The 14,271-nt window shown below is 41.8% G+C and overlaps 1 protein-coding gene across 2 annotated transcripts in view; it reads right to left on the bottom strand.

The window, feature by feature from the left end:
• Nucleotides 1-3,812: 3,812 nt before the first annotated feature.
• tafa5l (TAFA chemokine like family member 5, like) overlaps nt 3,813-14,271 on the bottom strand; it is a 39,418-nt gene continuing 28,959 nt past the window's right edge. The window contains exons 4-5 of one of the 2 annotated variants that reach the window (XM_055892522.1): nt 9,544-9,586; nt 3,813-5,995 (exon numbers count right to left, since the gene is read on the bottom strand). In XM_055892522.1, coding sequence (XP_055748497.1) covers nt 9,563-9,586 — 24 coding nt within the window. In that variant the 3' untranslated portion in view covers nt 3,813-5,995; nt 9,544-9,562. Of the gene's footprint in view, nt 5,996-9,539; nt 9,587-14,271 lie in introns of both variants that reach the window. The other variant, XM_055892521.1, reaches the window with a different exon arrangement.

Genomic DNA, 14,271 nt, shown 5'->3' on the forward strand with positions numbered 1-14,271 from the left:
AATCAGCTTCTTGATATGCCACACCTGTCAGGTGGATGGATTATCTTGACAAAGGATAAAATGCTCACTAACAGTGCACAACATTTGAGAGAAATAAGCTTTTTGTGCATGTGGAACATTTCTAGGATCTTTAATTTCAGCTCATCAAACATAGGACCAACACTTTACATGTTGCATTTATATATTTTTTCGGTGTTCGTGGAGGATATGCTGTTTCTGTGTGTTAATGTATATTTGAGGTTTATGTATATTTTTGGGTTATTTTTTAAAAACTTTTGTTTCCAAACCTTTCCCTTGGGAAGGTGGGAAGGAAATTGTGTTTGGAGAAAGTTGAGTTATGTACTAGACTGGTGGGGGTTGGGCGTGCAGGTAACTCAGGCTGGCTAGGCAGTCTGGCTGAAATATGATATAGAGGATGTCTTAATAAAGACAATGAAAAGTCTTTTCAAAAGTCTTTTTTTTACGAGTTGTTCATTTGTTAGGCTATTGGTTTGAGGTGCAACACAATATTGATTATTAATTATTTTTGGATCTAGTTTAGTCTTATCAGTCACTTAAACATATTGAATAATGAATTTCATGAAATCAATCTTGAATTTCTTACCTAGCTTGATGACTGTGGGCATGCGGGAAATGTAGAAATGCGGGAAATGAACTTTAGATTGCCAAAAAAAAGTCCTCCCCCAGACCCCTCGCCAGGTTATGTACACCCCACTTTCTTAAACCCGGATTGTCCACTTGTTTTGGTCTAAAACGGGATGTACCAATCCAGGATTGCCCCTTTCAGGCTCCCAAACGCAACCAATACATAAGAATCAGCCAACGGGTTGAATGAGCACATCATGGCACACTGTCAACATCCAAATATTACAGCTTGAATCCCCACTGGGGTGGGGATCCTTATGGCATGAGACCAATTAGGAGACACTTTATGAGGAACTGTGATAGCAATGGCATGTATACCAACAGAACTGGGATGGCAGAAGCATGCATACCAACAGAACTGGGATGGCAGAAGCATGCATACCAACAGAACTGGGATGTCAGAAGCATGCATACCAACAGAACTGGGATGGCAGAAGCATGCATACCAACAGAACTGGGATGGCAGAAGCATGCATACCAACAGAACTGGGATGGCAGAAGCATGCATACCAACAGAACTGGGATGGCAGAAGCATGCATACCAACAGAACTGGGATGGCAGAAGCATGCATACCAACAGAACTGGGATGGCAGAAGCATGCATACCAACAGAACTGGGATGGCAGAAGCATGCATACCAACAGAACTGGGATGGCAGAAGCATGCATACCAACAGAACTGGGATGGCAGAAGCATGCATACCAACAGAACTGGGATGGCAGAAGCATGCATACCAACAGAACTGGGATGGCATGGTGAGTAACTTAGAAACAGAAACAGCTCATATGGTTTTAAAATGATTGAAATGACTGGTGTGGGATTTTAGACCAGTGCTTTTGGTTGAGAACATTTTTGAATACCATTCTCATATCATTAAATTGTGTGTGTGTGTGTGGTCATGTTTTTGAATCCACACCTAAGTACTTTGTGTGTGTCATGCTCAAAAGGACAGCGATGCTGCTGTACACAGGCTAAATTCAGTCCAGCCTCTCCTTGACTCACTAAGTGAGGGGAGTGGAGGATGTTGTGCTCTGCATAAACGCTTTCAGCTAAACAGACTTTATAGAGACCCATAAAAAAATACCATTAAAATTCACAACCCAGGGAGCGTCGCCTGACCCCTTGAGAATGATAAATTAGCCGTGTTTCTTGTGCAAAACGACCATTTTACACCGCTATCTTCTTTCTATTCTTCCCAGTCTCACTGCACACGGAAAAGGCCCCTATACACACTATACTCCAGCATTTTGGATTTGAGGCGACAGCACAGAATGTCACCTTTAATGTCACGTTTCACTGTTTAGAAATTAAAGTACTTTATGTGTCTAGTCCCCCCATTTGAGTTTTTAATTTATTTAGATGATCTAAAACACAAACCAAAACAAACTGCAAATGCATCCAACAAGTTTTTAGAGTCAGAAGCTTGATGTGGTCATTGTGTGCTAGGAATATGTGACCAAATATATTACTTTTGTCTACTTTAATACACTATAAGTGAATTTGTTTTGTCCAACAGGAATTGAATTGTGAATTGAATGGTGAACAATGTATTGTGCCATTTTGGAGTCACTTTTATTGTAAATAAGAATAGAAGATGTTTCTGAACATTATGGAAAATCATGAATGAATCGTGAGAAAGTTAGAGGAATAAATAAAGGCCCTCCCCTCTTAATGGTGAGAAGTTTGATATCAGACCATTTCTTACCTGAATATGTTACTTTACTTTGATTGCCTTCCAGGTTACACACTTGGTCATTTTGTAAATATATATTATTTTCTGGAACCATTACATGCACCCATCTCATTGTTATTTAATTATTAGAGATACACAAATGTTCTTTGGCACCGATCATGTCTACGAGTGAACACTCAGTTTGTTTGACCTGACGAAGATCAGTTTCAGATGGAAACATTGTCAATAAAGCGATGAATTGGGAGCTTTAACAGTGTTCGGGCCTTCTTCTTACCTGAACTCACCTGCTCTGTCTAGCCCTACCTGAACTCACCTGCTCTGTCTAGGCCTACCTGAACTCACCTGCTCTGTCTACCCTACCTGAACTCACCTGCTCTGTCTACCCTACCTGAACTCACCTGCTCTGTCTACCCTACCTGAACTCACCTGCTCTGTCTAGGCCTACCTGAACTCACCTGCTCTGTCTAGGCCTACCTGAACTCACCTGCTCTGTCTAGACTGCCTAAATAATTACTGTTATTTTCATGTTCTCTTGCATAATTCAAGTGTGTCAATAGCAGGATACTGTTGGATTAAAAAATCAACACGCTTGGCTCTAGATTACGCCTATCCAAACATACTTCACATTGTTTGCGAGATCAAACATGATCACTATAATCCGAGTGTTCATTTTCGAAAATTGCTTTCATTTCAGCGCTTCTAATTTGTAAACATTTCAACTGTAGCAAATTCAAACTTTTTTCAATTCCACCAAAAAACGAACAACCACCAAAATAAAGTTATTTCTTCTCTTTCTTGCAATGTAAGTGTAGAGACGGTTAATTAAATGCCCGACAAAGCTTTAGTGTTCTTATCGAGTCAACGGAAAGACAATTCCATTGCGCCCATTTCAGCTATTACCAGAGTGTGTTTGACAGGTCAGTACAAATGTTTCCGCGGTCGTAATGTTAACGGGACAAAAACAGCCACACGAGTATGAAGAGTTGCAGGAATGAAATCAAAACAATCAATCCAGCGAGATTGAAGTGACGTGGATGTTGCACCCCTCATAGGAAAAGGAGGTACCTCAGAGAAAAGTGAAACAAAATACTTTGTTCTCTAACTTTGATTGCTATGATCAGGTTCCCCAACTTGCTTGCCCACGGGCTGAATTTGGCCTGCGGGTTATTTTATTTGGCCCCAAAAGTTTAATGAGCGTTACAGAGAGATGTATGTGATTATATACAAATATAAGCAAGATTTGAATTTATTATGTTTCAGTCAAATACTATCTATTTAGACTTCTTGCAGTCAGTTTGCAGTCTACAAATTATTTGTAATTATGTTCCCGCCCCCTGACCATCACTCAAGAACAAGTCAGCCCTCTGCTGAATCTAGTGGATGGTCCCTATTCTATGTGGTCTTGAAGAGAAGATATGGTAGAACTTTCATTGTGTCATGCATCTGATGTGGATTCAGAGATTCATCCATGGAATCAGATCAAATCAAGGGGACATTTTATTTGTGTTGGTTAAAAAAAAACGAAGACAAAATAGTGAAAGAAAGGACATGGGTACAGCTGGGAGTAATTCAAGTTAAGTGTAATTAGATGAAAATCATAGTGCTCTCTTCACACACCAGTCAAGCACACACAAATGGACACAGTGAACATGTGTGCGCACACCCACACCTGCGCTCATAGACATGCACACACACACATACACGCAAGCACACACACACACTCATGCACACCTACACACATATATGCACACACACTTAAAGGCAATTACATTAGCCCCAGGGATGGAAGGCCCTTTTCATCCCCATGTCACTCAAAGGAGCATCCAGTATATTAACATACAGTAAATTAACATACAGAAAATTAACATACAGTAAGTATATCTTTCTGGTGAAAAATAATAACTCAATTTCAGTGATATACAATGTCCTTATGGTCTCATTCATTCTGTGACACTCACTCTCTCTCGTAACATAAATTAAATTGGGAATATCCATGGGACATTATACAGTGAATGTATACATTACACACAATATAAACAGCAGCACTTTGCAAGTAGCATACCTCCATACATCTATTTCATATAAAAAGATAGGCAATTTAAAACATAACTTTGAAATAATGAATCAGTACTACACATTGACTATTATTACTGCTTTTACCTTATGTGACATAGATCTTTCAATATAAATACACGTTTTGTATTAAAAACATATGACTCCTCTGTATGATGCTTTAAAGCTGAAATTTAAAGCTCGACACAGAGCTTTTGTTATCGTTTTTTGTTTTGTTGGTGAAACGGAGGAGCTGAGCATCTGGCATTGTGGTAAAAGAAGATTGCAGTAAATGCTCTGCTGTTCTATCGGGCGTGCAGTGATGTGCAGTGATGTCCGAGGGAAAAACAGTGCTCATTGTTTGAAGTAACTTTCTTTAATTAACGCAAACGGACGTGGCAGCTCCACCAAGTACGGATTCCAGCTTTAAATCAATGAGCATCCCCTAAAACATGATTATACCAGTTTGCAAGATAGTGAGCTTCAGGTACAGTTCTGACAGAAGTACAGTACTGGATGTGTCAAACTTAAGAACAAGATTGTGTCAACTATTTCCCATTTCACAGTGTATATCAGGAGGCACAGACACCCAGACGCACGCACACACACACAAAATAATTAGAACACAGGATAAAGAGCCAGGCAGGTGTAGTCTGTCAGTAAGTGTGTAAGTGTCTCATAAAGATCTCCTATAGTAGAGTGATGTCACGTGGGTGGTTTCTCCACAGACAGTATTAGGGAATCCTTACTTGCAACGGTCCCATCAGTCGTAGGCACCAGATAAACAAAGCTTTGTCAATGTCAAGTTAGATAGTCACTGACAATCCATCCAAAAGTTTCTCCTCCAGAAGTGTAAATGTATATCATATATTTGATCCTTCTTTCACTGTAGAGATTGACGACAAGAGAAGAGCATGATACTCACATGGGATTTCCTCCTTTTCTCTATATATTTTCATCCCAAAACCTCTTGGAACCCAATCCCTCAGATAGCCAAGACAGATGGTGGTGTGTCTTAGAGGATGGAGAAATATGGCTAAAGACTGGCACCCATTGGCATCATATCCTGGTTTCACTAACCTCCTGTGTCCACCAAACCTATCATGGCTCTTCAATAGGACAAACCAACGCCTTCACCAAACAGACTATTTACGTGAGTGAAAAGACCCTGAATGGCTCTCGTATCAGTACTCATAAAATAACTGTGGACTAGTTTAAACCAAGTTACCAAAAATGCCTTCACATTGTGTTCCATAGGGGTAGGTGGCGAAATGGTTTCCTTACACATGTTTAGACTCCCAGTCCTATCCTGCTTGCCGTGCTGAAACAACACAGGTTATATACAGTAGGATTTGTCATTCAGTTTGTGATATGGTTCCAATAACGATGCTGTGGCGAGTTGCTTTCATGGGCAGGTACGGACTTTTGGACCAATGAGGGAGAAGAGGAGTGTCACTGTCACATAGTAGGGCTCCTCTGATTGGTGGTGGTGGTGTGGGGGAGGGGGGGTAGTAGTGGTTTGAGCACAAAATTGGCGAATGGACACAAACTGTGCTTGCCTGGTCATTGGCCTCTGTTCCCCTTCTGCCATGACTGGCAATAAACCTGGGATGGGGGTAGGGTGGGTAGAGAGAGAGAGAGAGAAAGGGGGGTACAAATGGAGTTGAGTAAACAAGGCACTCATGGTTGTTCACTGTCATTTCAGGATTACTTTGGATCTTGAGCGCACTATGGACTTCATAATAAGAAAAAAGAAAGCAACTTCACAAGTAAGATGAACATATAAACACTCATATTAATACAAGTGGTGTATAATGAAGGCTAGCACAGTTTATGTAGAATAACTTTGAACAGGTCTCTCTGTTAAAATAGACTTTACCTCAACGGGAATAACCTGTAAAAAAAAAGGTTAAATCAAATATCTTGTTTTAGTCATCCATATCTATTTTTGTATGCTAAAATAATTACATTGAGTTCAAACCATATACAGTTGAAGTCGGAAGTTTACATACACTTAGGTTGGAGTCATTAAAACTTGTTTTTCAACCACTCCACAAATTTCTTGTTAACAAACTATAGTTTTGCCAAGTCGTTTAGGACATACACTTTGTGCATGACAAGTCATTTTTCCAACAATTGTTTACAGACAGATTATTTCACTTATAATTCACTGTATCACAATTCCAGTGGGTCAGAAGTTTACATACACTAAGTTGACTGTGCCTTTAAACAGCTTGGAAAATTCCAGAAAATGATGTCATGGCTTTAAAAGCCATGAAGCCAAAATTGTAGACCTCCACAAGTCTGGTTCATCCTTGGGAGCAATTTCCAAATGCCTGAAGGTACCACGTTCATCTGTACAAACAATAGTACGCAAGTATAAACACCATGGGACCACGCAGCCATCATACTGCTCAGGAAGGAGACGCGTTCTGTCTCCTAGAGATGAACGTACTTTGGTGCGAAAAGTGCCAATCAATCCCAGAACAACAGCAAAGGACCTTGTGAAGATGCTGGAAGAAACAAGTACAAAAGTATCTATATCCACAGTAAAACGAGTCCTATATCGACATAACCTGAAAGGCCACTCAGCAAGGAAGAAGCCACTGCTCCAAAACTGCCATAAAAAAGCCAGACTACGGTTTGCAACTGCACATGGGGAGAAAGATCGTACCTTTTGAAGAAATGTCCTCTGGTCTGATGAAACAAAAATAGAACTGTTTGGCCATAATGACCATCGTTATGTTTGGAGGAAAAAGGGGGAGGCTTGCAAGCCGAAGAACATCTTTATTTTTTTTATTTTTTTTTATTTATTTTTTTTATCCCATTTTCTCCCCAATTTTCGTGGTATCCAATCGCTAGTAATTACTACCTTGTCTCATCGCTACAACTCCCGTACGGGCTCGGGAGAGACGAAGGTCGAAAGCCATGCGTCCTCCGAAGCACAACCCAACCAGCCGTACTGCTTCTTAACACAGCGCGCCTCCAACCCGGAAGCCAGCCGCACCAATGTGTCGGAGGAAACACCGTGTACCTGGCCCCCTTGGTTGGCGCGCACTGCGCCCGGCCCGCCACAGGAGTCGCTGGAGCGCGATGAGACAAGGATATCCCTACCGGCCAAACCCTCCCTACCCCGGACGACCCTATGCCAATTGTGCGTCGCCCCACGGACCTCCCGGTCGCGGCCGGCTGCGACAGAGCCTGGGCGCGAACCCAGAGACTCACCCGGGAGGCCCAAGCCGAAGAACATCATCCCAACCATGAAGCACAGGGGTGACAGCATCATGTTGGAGGGGTGCTTTGCTGTAGGAGGGACTGGTGCACTTCACAAAATAGATGGCATCATGAGGCAGGAAAAGTATGTGGATATATTGAAGCAACATCTCAAGACATCAGTCAGGAAGTTAAAGCTTGGTCGCAAATGGGTCTTCCAAATGGACAATGACACCAAGCATACTTCCAAAGTTGTGGCAAAAAGGACAACAAAGTCAAGGCAGAACTGAAAAAGCTTGTGCGAGCAAGGTCTACAAACCTGACTCCGTTACACCAGCTCTGTCAGGCGGAATGGGCCAAAATTCACCCAACTTATTGTGGGAAGCTTGTGGAAGGCTACCCGAAACATTTGACCCAAGTTAACCAATTTAAAGGCAATGCTACCAAATTGAGTGTATGTAAACTTCTGACCCACTGGGAATGTGATTAAAGAAATACAAGCTTAAATAAATCATTCTCTCTACTATTATTCTGACATTTCACATTCTTTAAATAAAGTGGTGATCCTAACTGACCTAAGACAGGGAATTTTTACTAGGATTAAATGTCAGGAATTGTGAAAAACTGAGTTTAAATATATATGGCTACGGTATATGTAAACTTCCGACTTCAATTGTAAATATGCCATAAATTTAAATGTACAATTCCACGTAATAAATGATCTGTCGTGTCTGCCCACTCGTATGTCTGTCTGTCTGTTTGGTTTGTATTTCTGGTATATCTGCATGGTCTGTCTCTCTGTCCGTCCGTCTGTTGTGTCTGTCTGTCGTGTCTGTCTGTCTGTCCGAGTGCCAATTCACCGTGGCAATGGTAAACTTTTACACCCTAGATTGTCCATATGAATCTTTAATATGAGTCTGCAAAGAATTTCATGAATTTAAAGCCACCTGGAAAATTAATATTTATGATGCTCCCAATTCTCATTCTCTCCCTGTCTCTGGTAATTGTCTGTGATTCATTTTGTTTTCTCTGTGGAAGAAGGTAAATCCATCTTAGAATATAGACTGTGACACATAGGCATGGAGATTCGGCAATATCACCCACTTTTATGACCATTGTCTTTTTCTAGGCTGGTATTCACACAACCCTGCACTATGGACAAACAACATTGTTATTGTTACACATAAAAGATATTTTCATGGAATAAATTAACAAAATAAGCAATCGGATAAATTGCAGTAGCCAATGTTTACCGTGAAACAAAACAAGAGTTCAGACACAATATGTTTCCCCAGTTCAGGTTTTCGGCGGTGGGGTGCTTGTTATGTTGTTATATATTGTTGTTCTATACAACAAGGAGGTCCAAGTTGGTACTATACAACAAGGAGCTCCAAGTTGGTACTATTATGGGGTGCTTGTTATGGGGTGCTTGTTTGACTTAATACGGCTCTTTAGTTTTCTTTCCTTCTCAGTCCAAAAATAACTAAATCTCTCAACTCCACCTTGTATTTCCCTAGTCCTCTTAAACAACGCAGCCATTTGAAGTAACATTATGCTTTGAAGTAGCCTCTTTGGGCTTTGTTAATTTGTAACCCTCTGTATTAGGTTACTTTGTACCACTATAGCTCCCTTTGATCTTTCTTTTGGTCTTTTTTATATATTTTTTTGCATCAAAGCCATTTTCTCACAGGAAAATGCAGTCACCAATTGTGTATTTTCTATGTAAAAGAGAAAAATGTAAACCATGAGTAGGTGGGAGTTGTCCTGTACTATAAGCACCATGGGAGTTTTACCTTTTGAACTCCAGTGATTAGTTAGTATTGGGAGACGGTAACAGTCTCAGATGTGCAATTCTGCTCGCCCCACAGACTAGACAGCTGGCAGTGCAAAACAGAAACAACATACACTTTGAGAAAATGGATGGATCCAGACTCACCTACCCACTGAGTTCTTAACTTCTTACGATGGCTCCTTAGGCAAGGGCTAGAAAGAAGATAACAGAAAAGAAGAGGTTGAAAGGCAAAGAAACATCAGGACAGACAGCTCTCCTTTATCAAAGTATAAACTATCATGCTTTTCTTGCCAGTAACATGGCCGGGAGCATACAACATGTCCATTTTGAAGCAAAGATGGCAAGACTAAATTATATCTGAGGCTAGATGACAGAAACGTAAGAACTTATCAAACGTTGTACTTCTTCTGACCTTTAAACTATACACTACCAGGAAGTACTAGCAGGTAAGGTAGGTCCATATGGGTCTCTGAGCCATGGGTTCCTGAGGAACTTCCTTCCAGTGTCATAATAGAACAATTACAATATACTGTATGTGAAAATCTATACTATAAGTCTATATTATAAATCTGTAGCAAAACAAAAAGAATCATATATATATAAAAATACAGTCATACAACTACGAAAAACAATCTATATCTAGAAAACGATATGCTTGCTGCATGTTGTTTAATAGTAAAAGATAACTTTTTCTTTCCATTTTACTCTAGTATTTTTGTGTGTCTCATTCATTCCCAACAGCTAGAAAGCACTTGCTGTTGTTTCCTTCCTATTTTCGAAGAAACTCGTGATCTAAACTGGTAGAGGGGCCGGGGGGGTGAGATACTTCTGAGGAGCTAATGGCTAAGCTGAGCATAATCAGGAAGCTAATGGGCTGTGCAGCCAGTCGAGGCCGTGGTGCAGTGGGCAGTGGTAAATGCCCCCTCCCGCAAGGTCCGAGCAAGGTCACCCCCCATGTCTCTGTGGGGCACCCTGCAGGGGGTGTGCTACGCCAGTTGCCATGGCATTCTCCGGAGCCTCTCTGCTCTACTGTTCTGAGCTCCTACAACAACGGGTACAGCTGGCATTCCACTGCCCACTCGTCTGTCGGCTGGTTGGTCGGCCATGTCTCTCTGTCTGTCAATGTTTTCTGTCGTGTCTGTCCACCTGCATGTGTGTCTTGTCAGTCTGGTCTGTCCGTCCGTCCGGCTGGCGTGTCTGTCGTCTGTTGTGTCTGTCCGGGTGCCCTACCTATGTTATCAGAGAAACTCTCCTCCGAGTGGTGCTGATCCATCACACCTTTCTGACAATGTCATCTAAATGCTAAATACTTCTACTGCATCTTTGAATCCAAACAAAAAAAGGGGCGAGAGGGGAAAAGAGCTTATAGTATCTATTGAGCACAAAGTTTCTTGATTTTATTTATTTTTCTTCAGTTGAAGGCTGAATGCCTAGAACATTCTCTACTGGTGGTGTGTGAGAAGAATTCCAAGACCTTGCTATCTATTATAAAAGTACAAGAATCGAGGAGAAAGCGAAGTATTGATATACCTGACTTTGGCACTTTTCCATAATTTGCTGTGAAAGAAGCAAACCCCCCCCCCCCCCGCCCAAAAGGCGAATCATGATTGCCCTGCTACTTCAACAATAGAGTGGCCTTCTCTTGCTGCCGCTTTTAGAAATCGATTGTGGGGATACTAACTCAGGCTAAAGTGCTGAAGTGGCAGTGGTGCTAGCTTGGCACTACTAACTGCTCACACTAATTAAAAGGCTAGTTGGGCCCAGAAGAGGAGGAGGTGTGGGAGAGACAGTGGATGGCACTACCGCCAGCCAAACAAACAGGTTAGCAATGGCTACTGTTCACAGGACAAGAAACCCATGGATATCACAGACAAAGTCCTCTCCTTAGGCTACAAAGAGATAAAAAGAAAGAAAGATTAGGAGAGGGACAGACAAAGATAAAGATACAACAAATGTACTAATGAGCTTTTTCACTAATTAGCTATGATTTAGTTTTATTTAACGGCATAAACCCCTGAGCTCCAGGGGCCGTATATGTGTCAAGCGTCCAAGAAAGGGCTGATCCATGTCATCTTATTCATTATGATCTAAAAAACAAAACTGATCCTAGATCTGTACTCATACACTGAGACACTTTGTGAATATAGGCCATTAGCTGTATCCATGGCTCAGCTGTTGTTGAAAAAGTATACTGATGCTAGCACTCTCTTGGGAGTTGGATCACAGAAATACATTTTAAAAAATCAGAACCTTAAAAAAACGGCTTCACTGTGCCGCTAACAGCTTTGCTTCTTCAACTGTCCCCTTACCAGGTTCGACCCAATGATCCTCTGATCGCTAACACACGTGACCACCCACTTGACAACTTACAAAATAATCTGAATCAGCACCATTGGTGACATTTCAAGCTCTGGGGTGATTTTATCTGGTACGACCTCACTCCGTTACATCTACAAATACTGCTACATAAAATCCAGTATTACTATCTGTTTACTCAAGTTAGATTTCTGTTCATTGACTACAGCTCAGCCTTCAACACCACAGTGCCCTCCAATCTCATCATTAAGCTCTGGCCCTGGGTCTGAACCACTCCCTGTGCAACTGGGTCCTGGACTTCCTGACAGGCCGACCCCAAGTGGTGAAGGTAGTCAACAACACCTCCACTTCGCGGATCCTCAACACAGGGGCACCACAAGGGTGCGTGCTCAGCCCCCTCCTGCACTCCTTGTTTACCCATGACTGCGTGGCTACGCACGTCTCCAACTCGACACAATAGTGGAAGGCCTGATTACCAACAAAGACGAGACAGCCAACAGCGCCTCAACGTCAACAAAATAAAGGAGCTGATCGAGAACTACAGGAGACAGCAGAGAAAGCACACCCCAATCCACATCGACGGGGCCGTAGTGTAGAGGGTCAAAGGTTTGTGATTAAACAGCTTCACCACCAGCTGTCTCCACCCAGTATCCTGACCTGAACCTCAAAACCTGTTACTTGACGGCTACCACCCAGTACTCTACACTGCACCTTAGAGACTGCTGCCCAATGTACATTGAGTCATTCAACACTGGTCACTTTAATAATGTTTCCATACTGTTTTACCAACTTTATATCTACACTGAACAAAAATATAAACACAACATCTAAAGTGTTGGTCTCATGTTTCATGAGCTGAAATAAAATATCCCAGACATTTTTCATATGCACGAAAAGCTTATTTCTCTCAAATTTTGTGCACAAATTAGTTTACATCCTTGCTAGTGAGCATTTTTCCTTTGCCAAGATAATCCATCCACCTGACAGGTCTGGCTGGAATATCAAGAAGATGATTAAACAGCATGATCATTACACAGGTGCACCTTGTGCTGGGGACAATGAAAGGCCACTCTAAAATGGGCAGTTTTGTCACACATGGTTTGAGGGAGCGTGTAATTGGCATCCTGCAGGAATGTCCACCAGAGCTGTACCATAAACTGGCCTCCAAGGTCGTTTTAGAGTATTTGGCAGTACGTCCAACCGGCCTCACAACCGCAGACCACGTGTATGGCGTTGTGTGGGCGAGCGGTTTGCTGATGTCAACGTTGTGAACAGAGTGCCCCGTGGTGGCGGTGGGGATATGGTATGGGCAGGCATAAGCAACGGACAACAAACAATTGTATTTTATCGATGGCAATTTGAATGCACAGAGATCCTCATACTCATTGTCGTACCATTCCTCCGCAGCCATCACCTCCTGTTTCAGCATAACGCACAGCCCCATGTCGCAAGGAACTGTACACAATTCCTGCAATCTAAAAATGTCCCACTTCTTCCATGGCATGCATATTTGCCAGACATGTCACCCATTGAGCATGTTTGGGATGCTCTGGATCGATGTGTACAAAAGCGTGTTTCAGTTCCCACCATTATCCAGCAACTTTGCACAGCCATCGAAGAGGAGTGGGACAACATTCCACCGGCCACAATCAACAGCCTGATGCGAAGGATATGTGTCACGCTGCATGAGGCAAATGGTGGTCACACCCGATATTGACTGTTTTTTTGCTCGACACCCCTACCTTAAAAAAAAGTCTGACCAACAGATGCATGCATGTATTGCCAGTCATGTGAAATCCATAGATTAGGGCCTAATTCATTTATTTCAATTGACTGATTTCCTATGAACTGTAACTCAGTAAAATTGTAGAAATTGTTGCGTTCATATTTTTGTTCACTATACAGTATTCTAGTCATGGCTCATCCTATATAACTAGTGCTATACACACACCTTTTCTATTCACATACTGCCCATAAACATCATTCACATATATGCAGTGCATTGGGAAAGTATTCATACCCATTTTATGACATTATAGTCCTACTCTACAATGGATTAAATTGTCCCCCCCCCAATCAATCTACACACAATACCCCATAATGACAAAGCAAAAACACGTTTTTAGAAATGTTTGCAAATTTATTACAAATAAAAAAACGTAATATTTCATTTACATAAGTATTCAGACCCTTTACTCAGTGCTTTGTTGAAGCACTTTGGGTCTTCTTGGGTAAGAAGCACCTGTGATGTGGTAAGGTTGGACCCAGCTGTAGAGAAGAGACCAGACGAGGAATCAGTGGTTAAGGATAAACATAATACTTTACTGAGCAATGGTATTCGCAGGATCACAGTACACTTGAAAAAAAAACAACACTAAGTCTCGAAAACTCACTCAGGAAACAACAGCACACGGTAAACAATTCAAGCTTCTGCAAAAGAACAACAGAAAACACCCCTCTTTTAACAGGTAAATCATAATGAGTAAATTGGACACACCGGAGTGTCGTTAATGTCTCTAGGACGGTCTCTGCCGCCCTCTGGTGACAGGTGGAACCATGA

The sequence above is a fragment of the Salvelinus fontinalis genome, chromosome 31 (genome assembly GCF_029448725.1).
Source record: "Salvelinus fontinalis isolate EN_2023a chromosome 31, ASM2944872v1, whole genome shotgun sequence".
Lineage (NCBI taxonomy): Eukaryota > Metazoa > Chordata > Actinopteri > Salmoniformes > Salmonidae > Salvelinus > Salvelinus fontinalis.